Source organism: Simochromis diagramma, unplaced genomic scaffold, assembly GCF_900408965.1.
Source record: "Simochromis diagramma unplaced genomic scaffold, fSimDia1.1 OVJJ01000618.1, whole genome shotgun sequence".
NCBI lineage: Eukaryota > Metazoa > Chordata > Actinopteri > Cichliformes > Cichlidae > Simochromis > Simochromis diagramma.
In genome coordinates, this window is record NW_024387423.1 from 11421245 (window position 1) to 11443388 (window position 22144).

Here is a 22144-nt window from a genome sequence, read left to right on the forward strand (position 1 = left end):
GTAAAGTCATTGTAGTATACCTCCATTGTGTTTAGGCTAGTTGCCATGTAGATTAGAGTGAGAAACCTATTTTTAGCACCACCTTCCACGGGCTTTGATTGACTTTGAAATTTTAAACCTGATTTGCTGGTTCACCCACATTCAAGCTATCTGTTCACACAAATGTGAGGTTTATTGCTAAATTGCCCGGAAGAGCTTTTTTATGTTTGGATGAGATGTGACCACAATTTACTGCTGCAAAGATAAGTGATAACATTTTTCACACCAAATGAACTGTTTATCTGTCCTTGTGTAACTCCACATCGTGTTGGAGAAAACAAGAAGCGGGTCCGTTGGATGTGTGTGCTTTACTACCAATTAAAGGAGATTTCACATAAGACAGCAATTAAATGCAATCCTGGCAAATTAGATAATTAGATGCAGAAGATTGATATAAATGTGAAGACTCTCATTACTGAAAGTTGTTTTACTTTGACTGGAAGGTATTTTTTGTACTTACATCTCACGTCAGAGCACCAGTTTATAGCTTCTGTGTAATAACGATTTGGTGTGAGAGTCTGATGTGATTGACAGCTGCACATAGACATCCTTGAGGCTCTGTCTTCATTTGCTATGTCCATCTCAACTGTCACTCTCCATTTGGGAGCTGTTCGTTCTCCAAGCAATACGGCACACACTCTTATCTTCTAGATTCGGTCTGATCTGACACTTCTTATCCTCCTTATATCTGCACTTATTGAAAGGTTAACCACTTGCCAAGCCACTGATGTTTTCCTAACTTGTCGACCGGATTTGTCCTATCCAACAGTATTTTATGTCAAGTGTGCTGGTGGATTTGTGTGCACTTGTGAGTATGAGAGGCCCTTCCCATTTCCACTTATGTGAGTGTGCTCGGTGAATTTCAGCAGACCACACAATGTGCCAAGCTCTGCCAATGGCTCCTGCTACAGAACGACATCAGGTTGACCAGCTTGAGCTGACCAGACTGCCAACTGTATAGAGGGCAGAAAGAGGGAGGATAATGACTGACAAGAAGAGCGTGGGAAAAGATGAGAAAAGGAAGAGTTGATTCAAGAAATAAAACTGTGGACTGGAAGGAGGAGATTATCCTTCCAGGTATACACATTTGCAGTTCTTTACAAGTCAGGCTTGACCAGAGTGACCTCAAACCAAAGTACGCCTCCAGCTTCGGACTATCTAGGACGTGTAACCTGATCAGCTGGTGCCAGTGACACCAGTGCTAACAGATGACGGTGCCTCCAGTCAGCGCTTGCCATCAAACAATGAACAGATGTGCAAGTGAGAAAATACAATGAAGTTAATTTTTTTTGCAACTCATAGAATTTAGCACAGATACACAGAGGAGACGACTGTACTGAGATACAAAAACAAGAATAAAAAATATAACCTTTATGTAGCCTGTCACTCCTCCAGGAGCATGGTTTATTAGAACTGCACCGTGAAGGACTGCCAATCTTTTCAATGTTACTGAACACAGAAGCCTGTGTTTTGTGTTGTGGTCATCAGTTTTAATTCAGAGAAATCATATTTCGTTCTGTATGCTGTTGCTATGGAGATGAAGGCAATCACAGGTGTGAACTGTAGGGAATTCAGAACACGTTGTCTTTACAGTTGCTATCAAAATGTGGCAGCACAGCTGCTGACGCCTGTCAGACCTGACAGAATTTTAATTTGAACCAATTTTAAAGCTTGTGTTTTCAGTTTTCTCAACACTGTAATCTTTAGTTGCTCAGTTAGTGGATGTTCAAATTCTGTGTCTGAAAATGTTAGCTTGTAACTTTGAACAGGGACAATTTTAATGCGGATCCAATCAGCTCAGCAAAGACTCCAATTCGACCCAATGGATAGTTCTGGAAACTGTAGAAAGGAATAAACCTGTATAAACTGTATTTTCGTAAGTTCCACAGCTTTTCCTGCTAAAGACGACCTCTGCCATGGCCATTTACGCCATACCTAAGTAAATAAGTAATAAATATTTCAATGACAGAAAAGTTCCTGTCATTGAGGCGGGGCGATCGTGGCTCAAGAGTTGGGTGTTCACCTTATAATCGGAAGGTTGCCAGTTCGAGCCCCAGCTTGGACAGTCTTGGTCGTTGTGTCCTTGGGCAAGACACTTCACCCGTTGCATACTGGTGGTGGTCAGAGGGCCCAGTGGCGCCAGTGTCCGGCAGCCTCGCCTCTGTCAGTGCACCCCAGGGTGGCTGTGGCTACAATGTAGCTTCCACCCATTCACATGACTGGTTGTGTAAAGCGCTTTGGGGTCCTTAGGGACTAGAAAAGCGCTATACAAATACAGGCCATTTACCATTTTTCTCGATGTACTTTAGAAATGTTGTTTGGGGTTGTTTTTGTTTTTTACAGCATGTCCATAAAAAAGGACATTTTCTGTAAATTAAAGGGAACTTTTTGTTTTATAATGATAGCACAGTGTGGGCAATGAGCAACACAGTTTTTTTTCTGTCATTTTACGCATTTCTTTCTTTTCAATTTAAGTACAAAGAGCCATGTTGACAAATTTTGTTCATTTACTCTAGCAGGATTTCTATATCATGTAGAAACACAGAGATGTACTGTTAAAATTGCACTTCTTTATCTTATATTACATATGTCGGAGATTGAATGTGTAGTTAAACATCTTTACACTGACAGAAGGGGAAATTTCCACCATGTAAAATGAGTTTGACATCCCAGTTCTATAAGCCCACAGTGGAACAAGCTCATATTTGATCTTATGTATGTGCATCATGTTTGTCTGACATGTGAAAGAGAAGGCCAGCTTTGGGGGTCGCAAGCAAATGTACTTCTAGCGCCATTCCCAAGCTTGGCAGGGAAGTAACTGGGGGAAAATCAAATATGTGGATCCACTCACCCACTGTGGCGACCCTTTGGGGGGGGGGAGCAGCCAAAATTACCTATAATATTCTCTCCAACTAAAGGTCTTCTTAAAACCCCGCTCAATCAAACGCTTCACACAAGCATCTCAAATGTAATTAAGCACGGATAAGCACTAGTATTTGCTCATATGAAAACCCAAGTCCAAATAATTTTGGGCCAGCATGTGACGGTAGTGCCACAGAAATGGGCATCCTCATGCTCACCATAGGAAAAGAAAGGCTTAGGCCTTTCAAGGCCACTTATACCAGTTACAACATGTAGCGCCCTTCATGCGTAGAGCTTGAATCTGTCCACAGTCAGACAGCAGGGCCGCTCGTTGTTGTTTCAAGGACATGGTGTTAATGAGACGGCTGGAGTCTAGCATATGTTTTTTGTTCTAATTAGAGCAGGCAGCCAATCAAAGGGTTGCACTTCAACAAATGAGCATGGTTTCACAGCAGCCTCTGCTCTGTGTCAGATGGGATGTTTGTATCACCGGCAGCTTTGTTTATCTCTCTCTCAGACCCAAACAAAGGAGAAAAGAAAGAAGGAAAAAATATTTTGTCTTATTTTTTTAAACTTTTGAACTACTCCCCTCCCACTAGTCCACCTTATATCACCAAACCCTCTGCCTTCACCGCTCCTGAAGCTTTTCTGATAGCAACCAGACTAATTAGTAACAACAAATAAGAGCAGATTCGACACTAAAGAGAAAATTCTGAACTGATGAATAAAACCAAAAGCTCTCCGGGCTTTTGCTAGCATTAGAAAAATGATAGTTTTTACTTTAAAGCTTTTTAATGCTCAGTTAGGTGTAGCTAGGTGAAGATGTCCTGACTCCATGCATCAAACTTCTTGTGGACAATTAAAATCTAACAGTTGTGTTAAGTCATTTAAATTAATAACAAGGACAGGAGAGTGTCATGTTCTTGTACCAAGAGTGACAACTTTTTCACATACAATAAAGCAGGAAGGAAAACAAGCTCATGTGACACCCTGAAAATAGCAGCTTGGTCCACACCCATGTGATCCGTTCTGCTACAAATGCCTGTAATCTAGAGTTTTCAGCAAAACTACAGCAGAGAAAAGCCAGGACTGTTTAACAACTTGAATCCCCTTTTGAAAGTCCAGCAGCCAGTCTGTTAAAATAAAAGAGGATGCTACACAGTGGTAAACATAGCTCTGTCCCACCTTTTTTTTTCTCCTGAAATTCAAAATGACCTCACTTTTTTCTTTGCAGATTCTTAGAATGTCAGGTGGAAACTTTATTGTAGGTTTGGTTGACTTTTTATGGAATGACTTTTTGATGATAACTTGATCTAACAAGGACCGAGTTTGAATTTATTTTGGATTTTCTTTAATCGACAGGATAAAAATGAAACAAAGAGGCTCAAAGTTACAATACAATATATGTAAAAATACATATTCTCCATTAGTTTTTGGTAAAATATCAGTTAGCAAGTAGCATCTTTATCACGTGCTTTTGATAGCCATCAGCAGCCTTCTGGTTTAATTCTGGTTGGATATTTGACAACTCTTTTTGGCAGAATTTGTGGAGTTCATTTAAATTGGGTTTCCTGGTACAGACCCAGCTTTTAAGCATAGCCCAAAATTCTACAATAGGGTTGAGGTCCATTCCAGGTCCAACACTATCAGTTCAAATAGCTGTACGTAATTGCAAGTTATTTGGATGTGTCACCCCTTTGCCTAGATGTTGCAGATGACCCAAACTATCACCCTCAGATGACAGGAAATTAGTTTGGATGTTAAGGAATGAGGCAGGAACCACCCCCGCCTAAGCTTGCCGTGAACTGGAAACTGTTGAAACACCAGCATCACTGTAGACAGTATGCCAATTTTACATCGCCTTACACCAGCGGTCCCCAACCTTTTTTGCGCCACAGACCGGTTTAATGTCAGACAATATTTTCACGGACTGGCCTTTAAGGTGTCGCAGATAAATACAACAAAATAAAATGATACGACCAAGACAAAAACTGTGGTATTTTGTAAATATAATAATAAACGCGAATTCACTGTGTAATTGTGTAACTTTATTACCAGCGTCCTCCTGAAATGCACCAACAATATTGAGAGTAACATCCTCCTCTCTGCCCCTTTAATGCTCTCTGATCGCTATGGTAACGTGTAAATATTTCTTTCAAAATAAGACACATAACTACAGCACGGGAAAAGACCCAAGGAAACAGAGTTGACGATAAAAACCCTGAAAACGATAAATTTCACACCCGGACCTCAACTCTCGCGGCCCGGTACCAAACAACTCGGTCCGTGGCCCCGGGGTTGGGGACCTCTGCCTTACACCAACTTCAAGATTGACTTAAATTCACACTCAGTCTGAATGCATTTAAAAAGAGCTTATACAAAATTAGGTTTTTAGTTGGAAAGTCTCATCCAATTTGATCTTTCAACTCTCAAAATGAGGTGTATTTTCTAAAATCTTATACAGCACGAGTGCATCTCTCTTACATTGTCTCCATTCCTGTTCAGTGTATTGTGGTCACCAAACTCAGGAACCCAACACATAGCATGCCACAAATATAGGTGATGGGATCCACAATAAGCAAAAAGCAATTAGGTTTGAAAGATTAGGTTCAGGCTCCTCCTAACTTTACACCAAGAAAGTAAACGAGTGAATTCAGTTAATAACTAAACAATAAAACTAAAGACAACAGCCCGAGTCAACGGTCTGGTGGAGGAGATCTCTCCACTTGGCCCCCCTCTGGCTATATATGCATGGAGGTGGGCCACCAAACAATCAGCACTAAGGAAGAGGACAGAGAGAGAAAACACAGGCTAATCCAAAGAAATCAAAAATCATAGGAGGAACAGTCTGCCTGTGCTACATCAAAACTATAGTAACAAACCAGCCAGTATAGTCATGTTTTCCATTATTTGTAGCAGTTGGTGCTTCTGCTCCATGTTACTTTTTTTCACAAATGCACTGTTGTTGCTCTGGGATATATTTGCACATTATTCTTTCAAACAAATTAGATGCTATGTGGGAAGCCAATAACGGTGATAATTAAAACGTTCCTTTTCATCTCCGCTGTCTGTCCTGCCCCTCCAGCTTCTTCCAGATGTAATGATCTAATATGATACTCCACACACTGCTGAAAAACTGCCAATAACTCAGAACACGTCTCTGATTTCTGCACCGCCACAAGCCACAGTGGCATGACGTTGTATCCAGTACCGTCGCTGACCAATTGTGTTGCTGCCTGTCACCGGCGCTCAGCAAATGAGAGTGCAGGAGCGAGGCTGAGGCTAGCAACGAGGAGGAGGCAGCGGAGGAGGTGAAGGAGGAGGACAGTGGAAGACTGCAGTGGCAGCAGTAACGGTCCCTGGGCCCCACGGATACTCACTGAGTCAAACACCGAAAGCTGTGTGATCGAGCGGCTGAGTCTGAAGGGTTGTGTTTGTCTCCAAGATGGGGACAAAGAGTGCACGTGTGCGCGCTCTCTTTTTTTCCCTGTATGTGTCTGTGTTTGCTGTCTGAGTGATACGGAGTTAGAAAAGAAAAGTATGAGAGAAAAACATGCCCCCGAGTCAGAGACAGACACATAATGAAGCAGCGATTTTTGCTTTTCCATCTTCCTCTTTTCCCTCCCTGCCTTGTGTCAGCTAAGACAATTCTTCTGTTAGTCAAGTGAAAGGCTGTGGCTGAGGGGCGTTTCTGTGGGATATTGATACATTTTAGAGAGTGAATAGCTGCATGCCTCCCAGCTGTGTGTTCACCAACCGAACTGTTGATTTATGGACTGTTGTTGATCAGAATGGAGCTGTTCAACATTGCTGGCAGATGCAGCTGCTAAGTGATGGAGAAATCATTAGACACATCTCCAGGGATGGTTGGCTAGCGAGGCATTATGTTTGCTAGTGTCTTCGTCCGGTATTATTTTAGAGTGTAATGCTGCGCAATCAGTTAAGGCTTGATTAAGGAGGGCAAACTGGTGTCTGGAGGATTTTTTTTAACCCACAGCCATCGGGGCTGAATTTTAAACTGAAAACACAGGTGCAGGTAGACTTTCTGTACTGTACAGCTGGAGGCCTTTTCCTGAGGGGCTTGCTCGTCCTGTGGGTTTTCTCCGGGTACTCCAGCTTCCTCCCACACTTTAAAGACATGTTGGTTAGGTCAATTGGTGATTCTAAATTGGTTGTAGTGTGAGTGAGTGTGTGTGAGTTTTTGTCTGTCTGTAAGTTAGCTGTGTGAAAGACTGGCCACCTTGAATGAGATAAGGATAGATGGATGGATTAAGCAAAAGAAAAGTAAAAGTTTTGATTCTGCTGAAACATTTATATATAACTAGAATTTTTTTTCGAGTTGAGCAAAGGCTACCAATGTTTAAGCTTTTTTATAAAGCAGTTTAAAATCGGGTATGATACCAGAAGTTTCACAGATGATACTAATATGAGTAGAGTTACATGATTCACAATACCCAATTTGGTATCTCAGTTTAAAAAAAAAAAAATCCCATGCACTGTAAACTCCTTCCTAACAAACTGAGATATTTGTGGCAGGCTTTTCATTTAAAATGTGAACATTTTGTTGATAGGACACGGAATAAAAAGTAGCTTTACTTACATTCTGTTAGCTTAAGGATTTATATTATAGAAGAACTTTAACAGCAGGAATGGCAGCTGCCTTAAAAAAGTTGTAAAGTGTATTTCAAGATAACAGTGCAAAGTACTTCTATACCCGACTCTCACTGGCTTTATTATCAATGAGTCTGGGCAGAGCTATCACCATCTGTGTAGTTTTTCTTGTGCTTGTGGGCGTTATCTCTATCTTGGTTTTGTTCCTATAGCACATCTCATTTCCTTATTATAGCGAAACACTGGAGAAAGAAAGTCACACACCGAGGCACTTTCTTTTTCTTTCTTTAATCCACCTGCTGATGCTGATGTTGGCCTGTTTGCCTTTGCCAGTGACAAACCGCAAAGCGAGACATAAGAAGGCCAAAAGAATGTCAGGAGTCTTAAAGAATTAAATAATGGGAGGGGGGACAAGGAATTGCTGAGCATCAGATGTGTCAGGAACAACGAATCATTTGTTGGAAAGCTCTTTAATGAGATTGAATTGTAGCTTCACTTCTTGATTGCATTGTTCATGTCTGGCTGAAAAGTGGCATTTTATAGATGCTTCCCGGCTCCAGATGACAGATGCTCTGTAGCAAACACCGTCACAGCCGACCTGACACAGGATTTAATAATGTTGCTGACTTTTCTGTTGTTTAACTTTTTGCCTGCGTCACGGCTGGCCTTTAGCTTTTGTTCTCGCCGCTTAGTTACAGAGGGAGAGTTTAAAGCCTCATTGGTCAAAATCGTCACATGAACCTTTGACATGGAATTGGTGCTTTGGCATTTAGGAAGGGAAGATGAGCGTAATGTGGCGTAGAGCTCCATAGATCATTATGTGGAGGTGTCTAACCGCAGAGAAGAGGACGGCGGTGTCTGAGCCGTATTTCATTTTGCTTCGAGGCGTAAAAGAGAGGCTCATTAACATGCATGGCCACAGGTTGTTGTTGCTCTTTCTCTCTCTCTCTCTTTCTGTGTGTGTCGAAGCACAGCATCGATAGCAACTGACTCGTTCCTATTAGGCTTTAGTTAACCCTTCAGTTGTCAAGTCGTTTTTGTCATAACTGCTATCCATTTCAAATCAAACAATCTGATGTGAGTGCTGCATGGTATGAAGATGAGAGGATGTTGATAAAGAGATACTTAAGAAGTAGAAGATATTCCCTTGCCTGGCCGTATGTTAATGAAGTTGTTCATGTGATCAAAATAACTAAGTGCCTTATTAGTTTTTAGGATTCATCAGATGTCACACCTACTTGTGGTTTGGCCTGAAATGTTTCAATTAAAACTGCAACAAGTCCTCCAACCTGAATGATTTCTTGTCCTTACCCTCTAAAAGCAAGACCCTTTTGTTGTTCCTCCATCGACCCCGAGCTCCTCCCTGCACAGACGTTGTGGCTCTGTAACTACATGAACTCAAGAGAGCAACGTCACAATGAAACATAATATGGGAAGAACATGAAAGCAGTCCTGTACGAGCAGGGCTCTAAAACATCGTGTATAATATATTGTCATAAAAAAGCATTAAAATCTCCACTACGCTAGCGGCCTTTGTGCTATTTGTCGCATTGCGTGGGTTTATCAAAGCTTTTCACTAAAAACAGCCTAGTGCAACCTGGAAAATGCTGTTCACTTAGTTGTGAAGGAAGGTGCAGAGATAATCCAATCTCCTTACCTTGAGTGCCTTTTAACAGCTTATTAAGGACACACTATAGTTAACCATTTGCAGTATTAGTATTACTATCAGTTCTGCTATAAATAAAAAAATATGAAACATTTTTTAACTCCTTTTTTGTTCATGACAGGGAACTGGAAGCAAAGCAAAGAGGAGCACTGGAAGGCACTGCAAACGCATCCCCCTTTTTTCAAGGTCTAATCCTTCTTAGTAGGGGAGCGATAAGCGTGTTTTGACTTAGCCCCAAATTTCCTGTTGTTTATGCATCCTTTTGCCAAGTCACGTGGATCCCTGTAGAGTTGGATAATCTTACTGATGCCAGTTTGGCAGAGCTGCAAATGTACCACTGCCTCCTGGTCCAGGTCAGATCACGAAAGTGAGGAAGAAAACAAAATGCCCGTGCGTCTGTTTTCTTTCATTTTTTACCCTCCCTCTGTTCATCATTGAGTGAGCATTTGCTCGCAGATAGGAATCAGTCCGAGCTGCTGGCTTTGTCGACATGTGTCTCTCATTCCTCTGTGGTGCTCTATAGTTCCTCACTGGTGTGAAAGGAAAAGCCTCTTATACTTGCTGCAAGCTCCCACTAGGGCTTCTTTATGGGTTTCACAGTTGTGGTGTTATCAGTTGTGAAAGTTCCAAACATGAAGCAGCCATGTGGTTGGGAAACAGTAGCTACTGGTGACGCAAGGGTGTCCATTACATCATTAACTGCTACGCCATCTGGCAGGCTGGCTGTTGACCTTCGGCATGCTTCTTGTCTCGTTCTAACAGCTCACACTTTCAGCCTGATACAAAGCAAACCAGTCCACTACATCCACCACTCGTTAAATCTGGTGTTGTAAATTTGTTGTGTTGGGAGTGCTTTGAATCATCCACGACAGCCACACTCCAAATAGCTCAGAATGACTATGCATGTGTGAACAGTTTAGCTTGTGCAGTCCCCTCTTGTTTGATTCAGATTTTTTTCTCTCTTCTGTGCTATAGATTTGAATGTGCATATTTTAGATAAGGTACCATTACTTTTGACTTAAAATCTGCAGTTTAAGTTCAATTCTTAGGCTGTATAAGGGATTACAGCCATTTGCTCCTCCGTTAGTCGCAGTGGGAAACAGAAGCTGCTGAAGAGTGCAGCTGATGATGGTACACAGCATCTCAGTTCTCAGGCTACCACCCACCTGGGTCCTGAACCTGTAAGCTGAGCTAGGATGCTCATTAGAAAAGACTCTGTGGACCTCAGATTAACTCTCAGCACAACTTTATAATAAGGCTTTGGGGCCGAAATGAAAAAGACAAACGTGGCAAACTTTTTTTCCCATATGTATATATATATATATATATATATGTGTGTGTATATATATCGTTGAGAAATTCATGTGTGAATGCAACGCAGGTGATCCTTGCCAGACATTGTTACCTGACTACATAGCCTGTGGCAGTGGGAAATGTCAACAGTCTGAATGCAGTAGAAAATGCTGACACTATAGTAAAACTACTGCAGCAAGAAAACAAAATTAAACAAGCATTATTGGACACAAAGTAAAAAAAAGAAAGAAAGAAAAACTTAAAAGCATAGAGATTAAGGTGGAATGTTTCAGACATGTCGGGGTTGTTAAATCTGATGTCAGGTTGCAGGAATGGTTGCCAGTTTAATTGCGCTACCACTGTAAAGCATTGCCATAGAGAGAGACAGGAGGTTTATATTGTATGGTTTGAGACTTGCAGTATGGAAACTGGTCTGGTCTATTCCAGGAATAACAAAAACTATATTAAAAAAAAATCATAAAGAAGCTAGGCCTAAGTCACACAGGCCTAAGGACCAGTTAGCAACCATCTGGAAACTCCGTGGAAGATTGTTAGTGATTGCTGGAGGTTGCAGCTACGGTGAAATTGATTGCTCAAGTCCCATTCATGCAGGCCGAGAGACTGATTAGCAAATACCAATCACTAGGGAAAAGTGTATTCCACAACCACTCGGTGAATGGTTTTAGGAGGTTGTTGACATTCGCTAGCATGTAATTGGTCATAAAGAGTTGTAAACAGTGCTGCACTGAGGCCTTAAATAGAATATTATTTATAAATTTTTATAGTTATTGTTATTATTATTATTATTATTTTAGTACATCATTATGCCTGTACGACTTCCATTTATCCTTCTTTCTTTTTAAAACCTGCATTACCTAAAAACATACCTTCGTCTTTGACAGTGCAGTCAGAGACTTGAGTGCTAAGCTAATAATGGCTAATGCTGAGTTGAAGTTCATGTTATGATTTTTTCCCCACATTTTTCAGTATTCATCCTAATTAAAGGGTTTAACTTAACAGCACACATTTAAAGGGCAGTTGATGGGTACTCTCTAGTTCCTTAGCTATTTGCCTTGACTTGGTTTTACAACACAGACTTGAAACTGCTTAGACTGAAAAACAGTCAAACATGTGCAGTACGGGAACAGTTAATGTAATTAGCCCTGGCAAAGTACATTTTAAACTCTTTAAAGGGGACCTGTTGTGCTCATTTCCAGTTCCATATTTTATCGTGTGGATTATTACACTAGGGTTGAATAAATGAAAGAACAAAATAATAATTCTTACTTATGCTGTACTCTGCCTTGATAAATCTCCTTGGTTCAGTCAATGTCCAAAAAACAAGCCTTTGAGGTCCCTTCATTTTCTGTGGCAGCTTCCTTTTGATTGCCTGCCTCTGGTAAAGAAAATATGAAAAAGAGGTCCCCTTTGAGACGTGCATATTTGTTTTGCCATGCTAGCTGGAGGTGACAGGTGATGGGTGTGCCTTTCCACATTAATATTTTGTCTTTACAAATGTTAATTTGTTTCTTTGTTGTGCTTTGTGTGTTTTACTGTCTCATTCTTCTTTTAAACTGACTGTTGATGATTTTTCTTTTAAAAAGACTTGAAAATGAAGAATAAGTTCATAAAAATATTGCCACTGAGTTGACTTTTGCCTCCATATTATAAAAAGAATGAAAATGTAAACACACACAAAGGCACAAATACGTTATTTTTCACATGCGTTGTCCTTCTCTTTACCTCTTTGCTTCTGTTTCCATCTTGCTTTCTTAGACACATCGATTCTGTTCTTGAACTCTGACACACACGCGTTTTCATACCGTTTGGCCTTGTAGCTTAGTGAAACAGAGCTAGAAGAAGGGCTTCTGTTCTACTGATGAGACAGTAATTAGTACTAACTCCTAAGGGAAAGCAGATAGACTTCACATAGCTTGACACTCTTTCACTCTCTTTCTCCGTCCGTCTGTCTGTCTGTCTGTCTGTCTGTGTCTTTTCTCTCTCTGGTCCTGCCATTAACAACAGCAGCATGTCTGTGTCCTCAAAACAAGTACAATCTAGCACATTCAGCTAACTTTGTGTCAGCCTTTGTCAGCTCTGTCAAAACCTCCACTGCATGCATTAATGGAAAGACGAGACAGAATGTGATGGAGAATATATGTACATGCAAATATAAAAGGTACAGAGATGGGGTCAATTTTTAGTTGGTATATTTGTAGAAATATACCAACTGTGTGTTTTCACTGAATTGACTGAAGGAAAACATCTATATAATTTTTGCAGCTCAACCTGCTCCGTTTGGCACCTTCTCTTGACTGCTTCAGTTTGTTTGATTTTAAAAAGAGCACACAGTGAAGGACATTTCCATAGAGATTATGCATTTTCATTAGCGATTTAGACACTATGGTCATGTGTGTTGCTTTGGTCCATGTGGGGATGGGCACTTGGGTGAAATGGCCAGAAAGATTCTGTTCGCTTCAGCAGTTTTGCTGGAATGATTGAAAGTGTGAAGTGTGTGCGAGGGAGCGCAGCACTGGGAATCTTGTATTGCTGTTTCAGGACTTTTTCAGTGTATAGGAGAAAGTGTTTTAGGAGCCATTTTTTTTGATTGACAACGTTTTTGCTGGAACACCCAAGAATTAAATTTTTATTATTTGTATTTTTTTACTACCACTTTAGATGCATTTGTATGAGTGTGTCAGTGTGTTAGTGTGATTTATTCTGTGTGTTTACACGTGTGGCTTTGCGACCATATGTAAGTGGATAAACCTGCTGCTGAGTGTTGTGGGATTACCTGTTCAGATTAGCCCAGTTAACTCATTTATAAATGTAAAACCCAAACCTGGGATCTCATCAGCCTTTTAATAGGCTTTGACTTGTTGTTGTTGTTGTTGTAGGCAGATTATATTTGACCTACCTCAGCCAGTGCATGCCTTTTGATGCCCTTTACATAAGCACTCAACTTTTGTAAGCTTTTTACTGAAAAAGAGAGTTTTACATGTTGAACTGTAGCTTCTGTTTAATTGTTTAGCCATTTGAATTCAGTGTGGTAATGGAGGAAAAACTACTTTACAAAATGCAAATGCACTACATGACTAAGATTAGCTATGTAGCTTGACAACAAGGTCTGCTTGTTGCATCTTTAGGTATTAGCCAAGATGGTGGTGTAGCCATGTTAACACCAAGGGCTACTCTTTATTTTTTTGCATTCTCTTTTGTTATGCTCATTTCCCCATTTAGGCCTTTTTTTTTTTTTTTTAGAATTACAAACAATTTTAATCAACACAAAGTTAGCACTCCCAGCTAACTTCCTGCTAGCTTACTTGGCAAATTTTGGCAAGTCTGCTAGCAAACTTGCCAATTTGGTTGCTTACAATGAGCACTAGAAGTTCATACAATTTATTAAAAATGTTGTTTATACCCTAAGTTCCCATCTCATGGCTTGGCTAATGAGATTGAGAAAATGTTTTAATTTCAACAGAGGAGATTAGATATTAGCAGAGGGGCAACATGGCTAACAAAGGGAATAAAAAACCCTTCTATTTTGGTCTCTCCAGATATCCATGGAGTACTACCAGTCAATCTGACTAGTAGTTTCTGATACAGCCTGACATATATATCTCCAAGTGGATGGAGAAGATTGGTACAGTCTGAGGAGGTCAAAAGGGCAGATGGCTGCTGCTCCTACAGCCTGGTTTTAAAAGGGAGTTTTTCCTCCCCACTGTCACCAAGTGCTTGCTCATAGGGAGTCATCCAATTGTTAGAGTTTTCTCTTTATTCTTGTAGGTTCTTTACCTTACAACTGTTACTGTTGATGTGATTTGGGGCTATGCAAATTAAATTAAATTGAATTGATGTGACAGACAACAGTGTAAATATGGAGGTATCGAGTATAAAAAATAACCAGTCACATACATCCATTTATTCATGTAGGTGCCAGTGAGGATGGACACAGTAAGTGGTTCATCAAAAAGAACAACTTCAGGGTGATGATGAAGATTTGTGCCCAAGCAGGCCCAATTAGTCAAAGCTATAAGTAAACTGGGATTACAGGCAGTGGTTTCTTACAGATTTGTTTTGCCCAGTTAAACAGATTCACTAAATTGATTTGGTGTTTAATTCTGCTGAATCACGAGGCATCCCAACCACAAGTCAAAAGTGAAAGCACATCTGAGTTTGTGAACCGTGGCTTCCAAGACATGTGTGCTAGAGCTTTAAGCCCTCGTTACAGGGCTTTTAAGAACTAGTTAAATGTAAGATGTCATGTATGCCACCAGACTAAGCAGCTCTCTAAAAATTAATTATGAAATCTAAAGTTGATGATGGGCCAGTGAAATGGAGCTACATTAGAGCTGTTTAATGTTAAATCTTTGCAGCAGAATTCTGGGCCACTTGTGAATGGTCCAGGGGTGTTTTGGTTAAACAGATGCAAAAGGATTTAGTATATGAAAAAGGATGAAAAAGGATTTAGTATATTCTAGATGAAATAAAAGCATTTCCACCTCCGTAAATTCTTATACCCTCTACTTGATTTTTTTCTTTTGCAGCTTGTTACTCGCTGTTTCCTGAGCTCTGGACTCCCGCTGTTCTTCTCCAATATCCCACCATTTAATCCCTTTTTACAGTAGAGACAGCTCTACACTGGGCAAGCAGAGCAATGCTAATAAATTCACCCTTAACAAGATTGCAATTAGCCTATTGATTCTTTCAACCAACTTCCTTGCCGCTGCAAAATTGCCTTGCACAATTACATTTCTGTGACACAGCGCAGTGACAGCTAACCGCCTCAGATTTAAATGTGCTTTGATCCCCTCGCCCTTGGAACGATGAAGGTCACTCATCTTTTCTCTGTCCACTCTCTGCCTTTTCATCCATACACCATGTGAATATAGCAATAACACGTTCCTCTCCTTGTTTGCCCTTCTGCAGACTGAAGAAGAAGTCTCAGTCGGTGGATATTGCCAGTCAAGGTTTCTCCCCGACACTGGTGCCCGCCTCGCCCCTCAACAAGGCTGCGCCATCTGTTGCCAAGACAACCACCGTCCTCGCGGTGCAGGAAAACAACACCACCAACTCCCAGCGCCGCAGCCCCCGATGTGGCGAGCTGAAGAGAGGCTACACCATAGGTAAATGACACAGGGGCTGGGGCTGTGATCCTGTCTCTCTGTGTGCCAGAGGAGAACATTTCGCCTGAATTTGATGTCCAGTTATTACTTGAGTCAGCATTAAAATGCACCGTCTGAGCTGCTGACATGCATTTCTCACTCAGCTTAGCTTCCCCTTGTCACCTCTTCAGATGCTCTCCCCATTACACAACTCCTGATTCATTTCCTTCACATAATTTTTAATCATGTGGCTCTGATGAGAGTTGTTCCTGTGATGAATTCTATTTCTGGTGGTGGTGGTGGCGCTGGTGGTGGTGGTGGCTCTGCCTGCTGTGGCTCTCTTTCTGTGTCAGCCAGTGGGTTGGTACTAGTGCCCTTTAGGGAGCTGACTTTTTGGAGATAATGAAATGAGTGTGAGCTAAACTAATTTCCAAACTGATGAATGCGGTGCATCCTCTGTTCACTTCATTGATGAGATTTACTTCACAAGCTGCTTGGGTTGAGGTTAGAAGGTGGAAGTGTGATCTGCGAGGTATTTCTTGCTGTAGGCCTGTTCTACTTTTATTTCACAGTCCCTTTCACACTTCCTTATTCTGGCTTTATTTGATTCTTTTCAAATGTGTGCTTTAAAGCAAGTCATACCGAATCCAAATACATTGTTATTGTTGCTTTTGGACTCGATGTTTAATGTAGCAAGCTGATGAAGTTATCCGTAGCTGTGGAATCAGATTTGAAGGAGCAGGAAAAAAAGTGATGTAAAGCTCCAAATATGTCAGAAGGAATTTCAGAGAAAAGTGTATAAATATATGAACAGGACATTTTAGTTCAATTAATAATACCGCAATTAAAATGACACAATCCTTGGGTATGTAAATTTCAGTGATATGATGCTATTAAGGGCATGGATATGTGAGGGAAAAAAAGCATGGAAACAAGAGTAGCATTTATGGAAATTGAAGGCGATGTAGAGGAGAAATTAAAACCGAAAGACAAAGTGAGCGTTGACTTTTTAAATAGCTCCTTGCCTGGCACTTAAAATCACCTGGCAGAGCAGAGAGCACTGATGACTCTGCCAGATTCTTGTTTATTGATCAGCTCAGAATAATAATTGAAATTATGATATTTTACTTATTTTACTCCCCCGACTTTGTTTACCTGAATGGATTAAATGGCTTTCATAAAATACATGAATAAGAAAACAGGAAGTAGCAATAAGATGGCTACTGCTACCTTTAACAGCAAGTAGTCTTCTGGACAACAACTATTATACAATACAACAGAGAATTTCTCCAGAATATCACTTTTTATATAATGGACTGTATGGTGTGGTCAGTATTATTAGCCCCCTGAAAAAGTGAGTGTTTTATTGAGCCGGAGCACAAACCACTGATGTGCAAAGATAACTTACTGTAAAATAGGATTATCTTCCAATTAGCATACAGTATAAAAACTTCAGCAAAGGTTTGAGCTGTCACTCTAGAAATCATCAAGGCAAAAACTAAAGAAATCAGTTTAGATTTGAGAAAACAAATTGTTGATACTCACAAAGCAGGAGATGGATATACAGAGTTATCACAGTGCTTCTAAGTGTCAAAAACTGGAGTGAGATATATCATCAAGAGAGCCACATAGTCCAGAACAAGCCTGGCAGAGGTAGGACGCCAAAGATTTCAAAGACTCTGTAAGGAAAACTGATGAGAGATGTGTCTAAACAACTGCCAACACAAGAATGAATGACTTAGCCAAGTCGGGAATTGTAGTCGGGAATTAAGAAGACAATAAAATGCTGCACAGGAAGGGTCTCTGAGGTAGGAGACCAGGAAAACCTCAATTTCTGTAGAAGAGACACCTACAAGCCAGAGTGAAGTACGCTAAGGACAACCTGGAGAAAGATTATGCTTACTGGAATGCGTCCTCTGGACAGATGACATGAAACTAGATCTCTTTGGTCACAGAAACCAAGCAGTCAGCACCAAAATTGGGCGTTGCTGTGAGCGACTTATGTTGTGTGCTTGACAACAACCAACAAAACATATGTCGCTCCTGGACAGGAGCTACCTCTAGAAGACCAAAGTGAACATTACTGGCTGGCCTGCACAAAGCCCTGACTTGAATCCAAATGAAAATCTGTGGGGTGAATTGAAGACCAAGGTTCATGCCAGTAGACGCTTTAGAAATTCTCAAAAGTAGAACGTGCTGGGATTGCTCAGGAGGCAAGCGTGAGACTACATCAAATGACTTCAGGCTGTTATCCAGAAAAAAGGATACACAGCTGAGGCTAATAATTCTGTTCTCATCTGTAGGAGTAGGGAGTAGTGAAGGAGTGAATGATTTGGGATAAGGTAAAAGGTCACTGTGACCTCACACAGTTTTGCACATTCATTAGCTGGTTGTAACAAACTTTCACAGAAACATTTATGCAGCTACAACATTTTATAGCCAAAACAGCAAAGATCAAATCTAGACAAATGTGGATGTAAATTGCACCAAGCAAAGGCATACAACTGTACGATGGCAATTCTAGTCTGATGCCCTTGCAGCTCTATTATTAGAGTTCTTGGTACATTTGAATTTCACTTCATGGCTGAGCATACAGTCTGATTAATCATGTAAATCAGTGCAGCAGCGGTGACTGTTCTGCAGGGAGAGGACAGCTTTAGAGTTGAGTTGCTGCAGGACCGTGCCACTTTAGGGTCGCAGTGCCCCACTGAGCAGGCACGATTTGGCTCAAGGTGTGCCGCTCTACTGGTGCCACACCAGTGAACTTTCTATAGTGATCACACATCGACGCCGCTGCTTTAAGCAGGGCATTGAGCGAAGAACGGACTGATCCATCAGCTCAGTCGGCAATAATCAATAGAGGAAATTGTGGGATAAAAGCTTGGCCACACAGGTGGACTGACTATTGACAGTTCGGCCCGCTCTTGTCATCCATTACCAATTCAATGGCAGCTGCTGGCTCTTTGTAAAAGCACAGGGTCGGAAGTCACAGTCATTCAACCATAAAATGAAATGCGACCGTGACTTATTGTGCTTTTACGGCTTTTAACTACAAAGTAACAAATTGTACAAGGTTCCAAAGCATGAGTCATAGCAGTTAATCATTTGCTCTGGCTAGCGTTGGCCTAGATAAACCACAATTAGATCAAGGCCCGACTTTTCACATGACTACAGAAATACTGCATCTGCCAGTCATTTACACGGCTGGATCACATAATGAGACATTGATGAGCGACTGTCCCATCTCTCTATTTCTTATCGCGATTGGATGTGGAGCCCTGGGGCATTTTTAAACCCAGGCCAGGCTGCTCCTGCAGGGATGATCATGCTAATTTATTCTAATGGGATAGCAATAATGTGGCAGGCCACTCGCTGCGCTTGTCTGCCAAGCTTCAGACAGACCTGTCATTAGAGGCACATAGCAGATTCACAACAGACGTTTTAATAACCCAGCCAATGAGCCTCCTACCAAGGCGACGCCACCTCCGAGGGTAAGTGTTGATGGTGTTCTTCAATTAAAAGTGCTATAGTCACTGCTGCATCCTGTAACTCAGAACGAGAAGAGAGCGAGCAGCACCCAGACATGACGTTGATGAGGATCAGCCATTGCTCAGACTGCTCATTTCAGTACATGATTTGCTCAAGAAGAATTGATGGATAACTGTATAACTCTACATACATGCTGAAGGAGAAAAAAGGGTGTAACCAGAACAAAAAGAGAATAAAGAAGTAAAGACAAGGAAATAAGAAGAGAAAAGGGAAAATGAGAGGGGAATACACACAGAAAAGAGAGGCTGTGGAAGAGAGAAGTGGCAGAAGTAGGAAAGGAGTGTGAGGGGAAAAGAAGTGAGGAAAAAGAAAGGAATGGGATGCAGAAAGCGGGTAGAGGCAAATGGGAGTAAAGGAAAGGAAAACACTGAAAGGGAGGAAGAGATTAAAGGAGAGAAACCATGGGTAAACAATAGAAAAGAAAAATGAAAAGAAAGGAAATGAACAGGTTTTACAGGAGAATAAATAGGGAAGGAGAGAAGAGTGATGGAAGAGAAGGCTAAGGAAATTTGACACGAACAAAGAATGAATGGGGAAATGAAAAATGAAAGGAAAGAGAGAAGGTAGGAGAAAGCAAAGAAACGGCTAATGAAGGAAGGGGGAAGTGGAAGGGAGGAAAATATAAGATGTGAAAGGGGTAAGCTAAGCAAAGAGACGACTGAGGAGGAAATTTAAAGAAGGAAAAAGGGGGGAAAAGAAGAGAGAGAGAGAGAGAGAGAGATAGCCTTTATTTGTCAGTTGCAGGTCTTTTGGCAAAGAAGGCAAAGGAAACAAGATAAAAGGAAGTGAAAGGAGGAGAAATGATTGGCGCTATAACGAAGAAAGTAAAACTAAAGAGAGGGAACAAGTGGAAAGATTGGCAATAGAGAGGAAATGAAAGGAGAAAAAAAAGGAGAGGCAAAGGAAAGATTCTTGAGGGAACGACACTTGACACCAGCTCTCCCCAGAGTCCCGGCTTCTCCGTCTGACAGCCTCCTAGTCCTACTGCCACGTCTGACCTTTACATCATTATAGCCAGCCTCAAGCCTGCACTCCAGAGCCTGGCGGGAGAATGCCAAACAGGAGATGAACCTTGTGTCCCCGCGACTGTATACTCATTAAGGATGACTTACCGTGTTCCTGCCTACAACAAGCGCATGCGAACACTGCTTCATCACACTGTGCTCTCATTGCCGTACAAGTGCTCTTCAATCTCTTTATTCTCCGGGGCTGACTCATGCGCTCCGTGCCTATATGGAAGCACACATGGGTCTGACTCTGCCTATGTTTGTGTACCGTCTCAAGTTAAATATGGAGACGGATTATGGCTATAAGGCATCTTTGTATGGACGCAAAGGCAGAGCCCTGCACAGCATGTCACCGCACCTAATGGCTTCTAAGAGGAGAGCTGGATCCCCCCATTCCTGTTATTTCTGCTCTTTCTACCATTTTATTCCCCAGTGTCTCCTCTGCTTTCCCGCCTTTTCCAACCACCCCCCATGTCTCACTCTCTCTGTCTTCACAGTCTCTACCTTGTTATGCTCTAATGTATTTCCTGTGTTTCTGACCGGGGGGTACCGGCAGAAGGGTAATCTGTCTCAAAGACAGACGGACAGCTCCACAACAGATTGCTACAAACTGTGGCACCAACCGCCGCTGAAGTGCTGGAGAGGGGCATTTTATCACGTTACGATCTAGTCTGGCTTAATTTCTCAACTGAGACAGCTAAACTTATGCTCATGCACATATAAGCACATATGAGCAGACCGTTGCCTACAATGGTTAAAACCGGACCTGTTCATAGAGGGTATGCAACTTTGTTAAAAGCAAAAATTATCATCAGTGTTTTCTAAATTTACAATTGAATCTTTACATTTGTTTTTGGTTTAAGTGTGCTAAGTTATAAACTAGTTTTCTATTGATTATTGATGGGGAACAATCAGACTATCACAGCAGTCAGTCAGAGCCTGTTTCTGAATTCCCATCAGGATCCATCATGAATAATTTCCTTTTAAACAAGGTAAACTGTGTGAAATTATTCGAATGCTGCTGTGCACACCTCGGTGAGCACTAGCGGCTTGCAGGCAGAAGCAGAGGCCCGACTTTGCCGGCATAGCATTGTATTGAGGGGAGCTGACAGAGGAAATGCTAATAAACAAGGCGGGTGTGTACGTGGCGGCGTAACCTAACACCCCGAGAGCGGCGGACCCTGCCACCGCCACCTTCTGACTGATTATTCCCCTGTTAGTTATTCATTGGATTCTCACTGGAGGGTCGAAGAGGGGGAGGAGTTGGTGTAGCGGTCAGAATCCCATTAGCAGCTATTCACAAGATCGAAGGAAGTGTCGGGTTGAGCGTTGGAGCTGGTGTCCTGTTGCTCCTTTACTACTTGTGCTTGATTTTGTGTGTAAAGCCATCGCTACAGCAGTTGTCCTCGAAAATAGTACAGTTTTCCCCAGTCCCCAGCAGCAGCAGCATAGTCACAGCATGATGTAGCAGGAGGAGCTAATCACTACAGCGGCTGACAGTTACAGCCAGCGCCGCGAGTGCTATACTTGTGTCACTCTTGGTTTCTGTATTTGATGTAATTGTCTCAGGTGGCACATCTCTTGTGTTTACACATCCGGAATGTAGCCAGGGGTGGCAATTACACACAAGGCTCTTTAAGACATCCCCTCTGCTCTTTTTCTAGTAAAATGGGACAAACTTGAATTTCTGAAACTAGAAAAGAGAGATAAAAGAGATGAAAGCAGTGTAGTGGAGCATTCAGTTTCATTTGCAAATTGAGTAATGGGGAACTCCCAAGATTGTGCAGTCCAAAATTCAAACTTGTAGTCTCAGGCATGCAGTGGTAGACAGGAAAGCTGGCAGTGCGGCAAAGAGTCCAAATAGAGACAAGACAAAAGACAAAGCTCCTTAGGTAGAGTGGTTGCCCCGTGATCGGAAAGTCGGGGGTTCGAATCCACTGAAAGGCTACCGTAAGGTACTGTCTCTACACACTGCTCCCTGGACGCTGCATTTGGTGGATGGCGATTGCTTC

At 41.7% G+C, this 22144-nt stretch overlaps 1 protein-coding gene across 2 annotated transcripts in view; it reads left to right on the top strand.

The window, feature by feature from the left end:
• The window catches only part of oxr1a (oxidation resistance 1a), a 168129-nt gene that overhangs the window by 63708 nt on the left and 82277 nt on the right, over positions 1-22144 (top strand). For both annotated transcript variants that reach the window (XM_040013142.1, XM_040013145.1), the window contains exon 3: positions 15401-15597. In XM_040013142.1, the coding sequence (XP_039869076.1) occupies positions 15401-15597 (197 nt within the window). The remainder of the gene's footprint in view (positions 1-15400; positions 15598-22144) is intronic.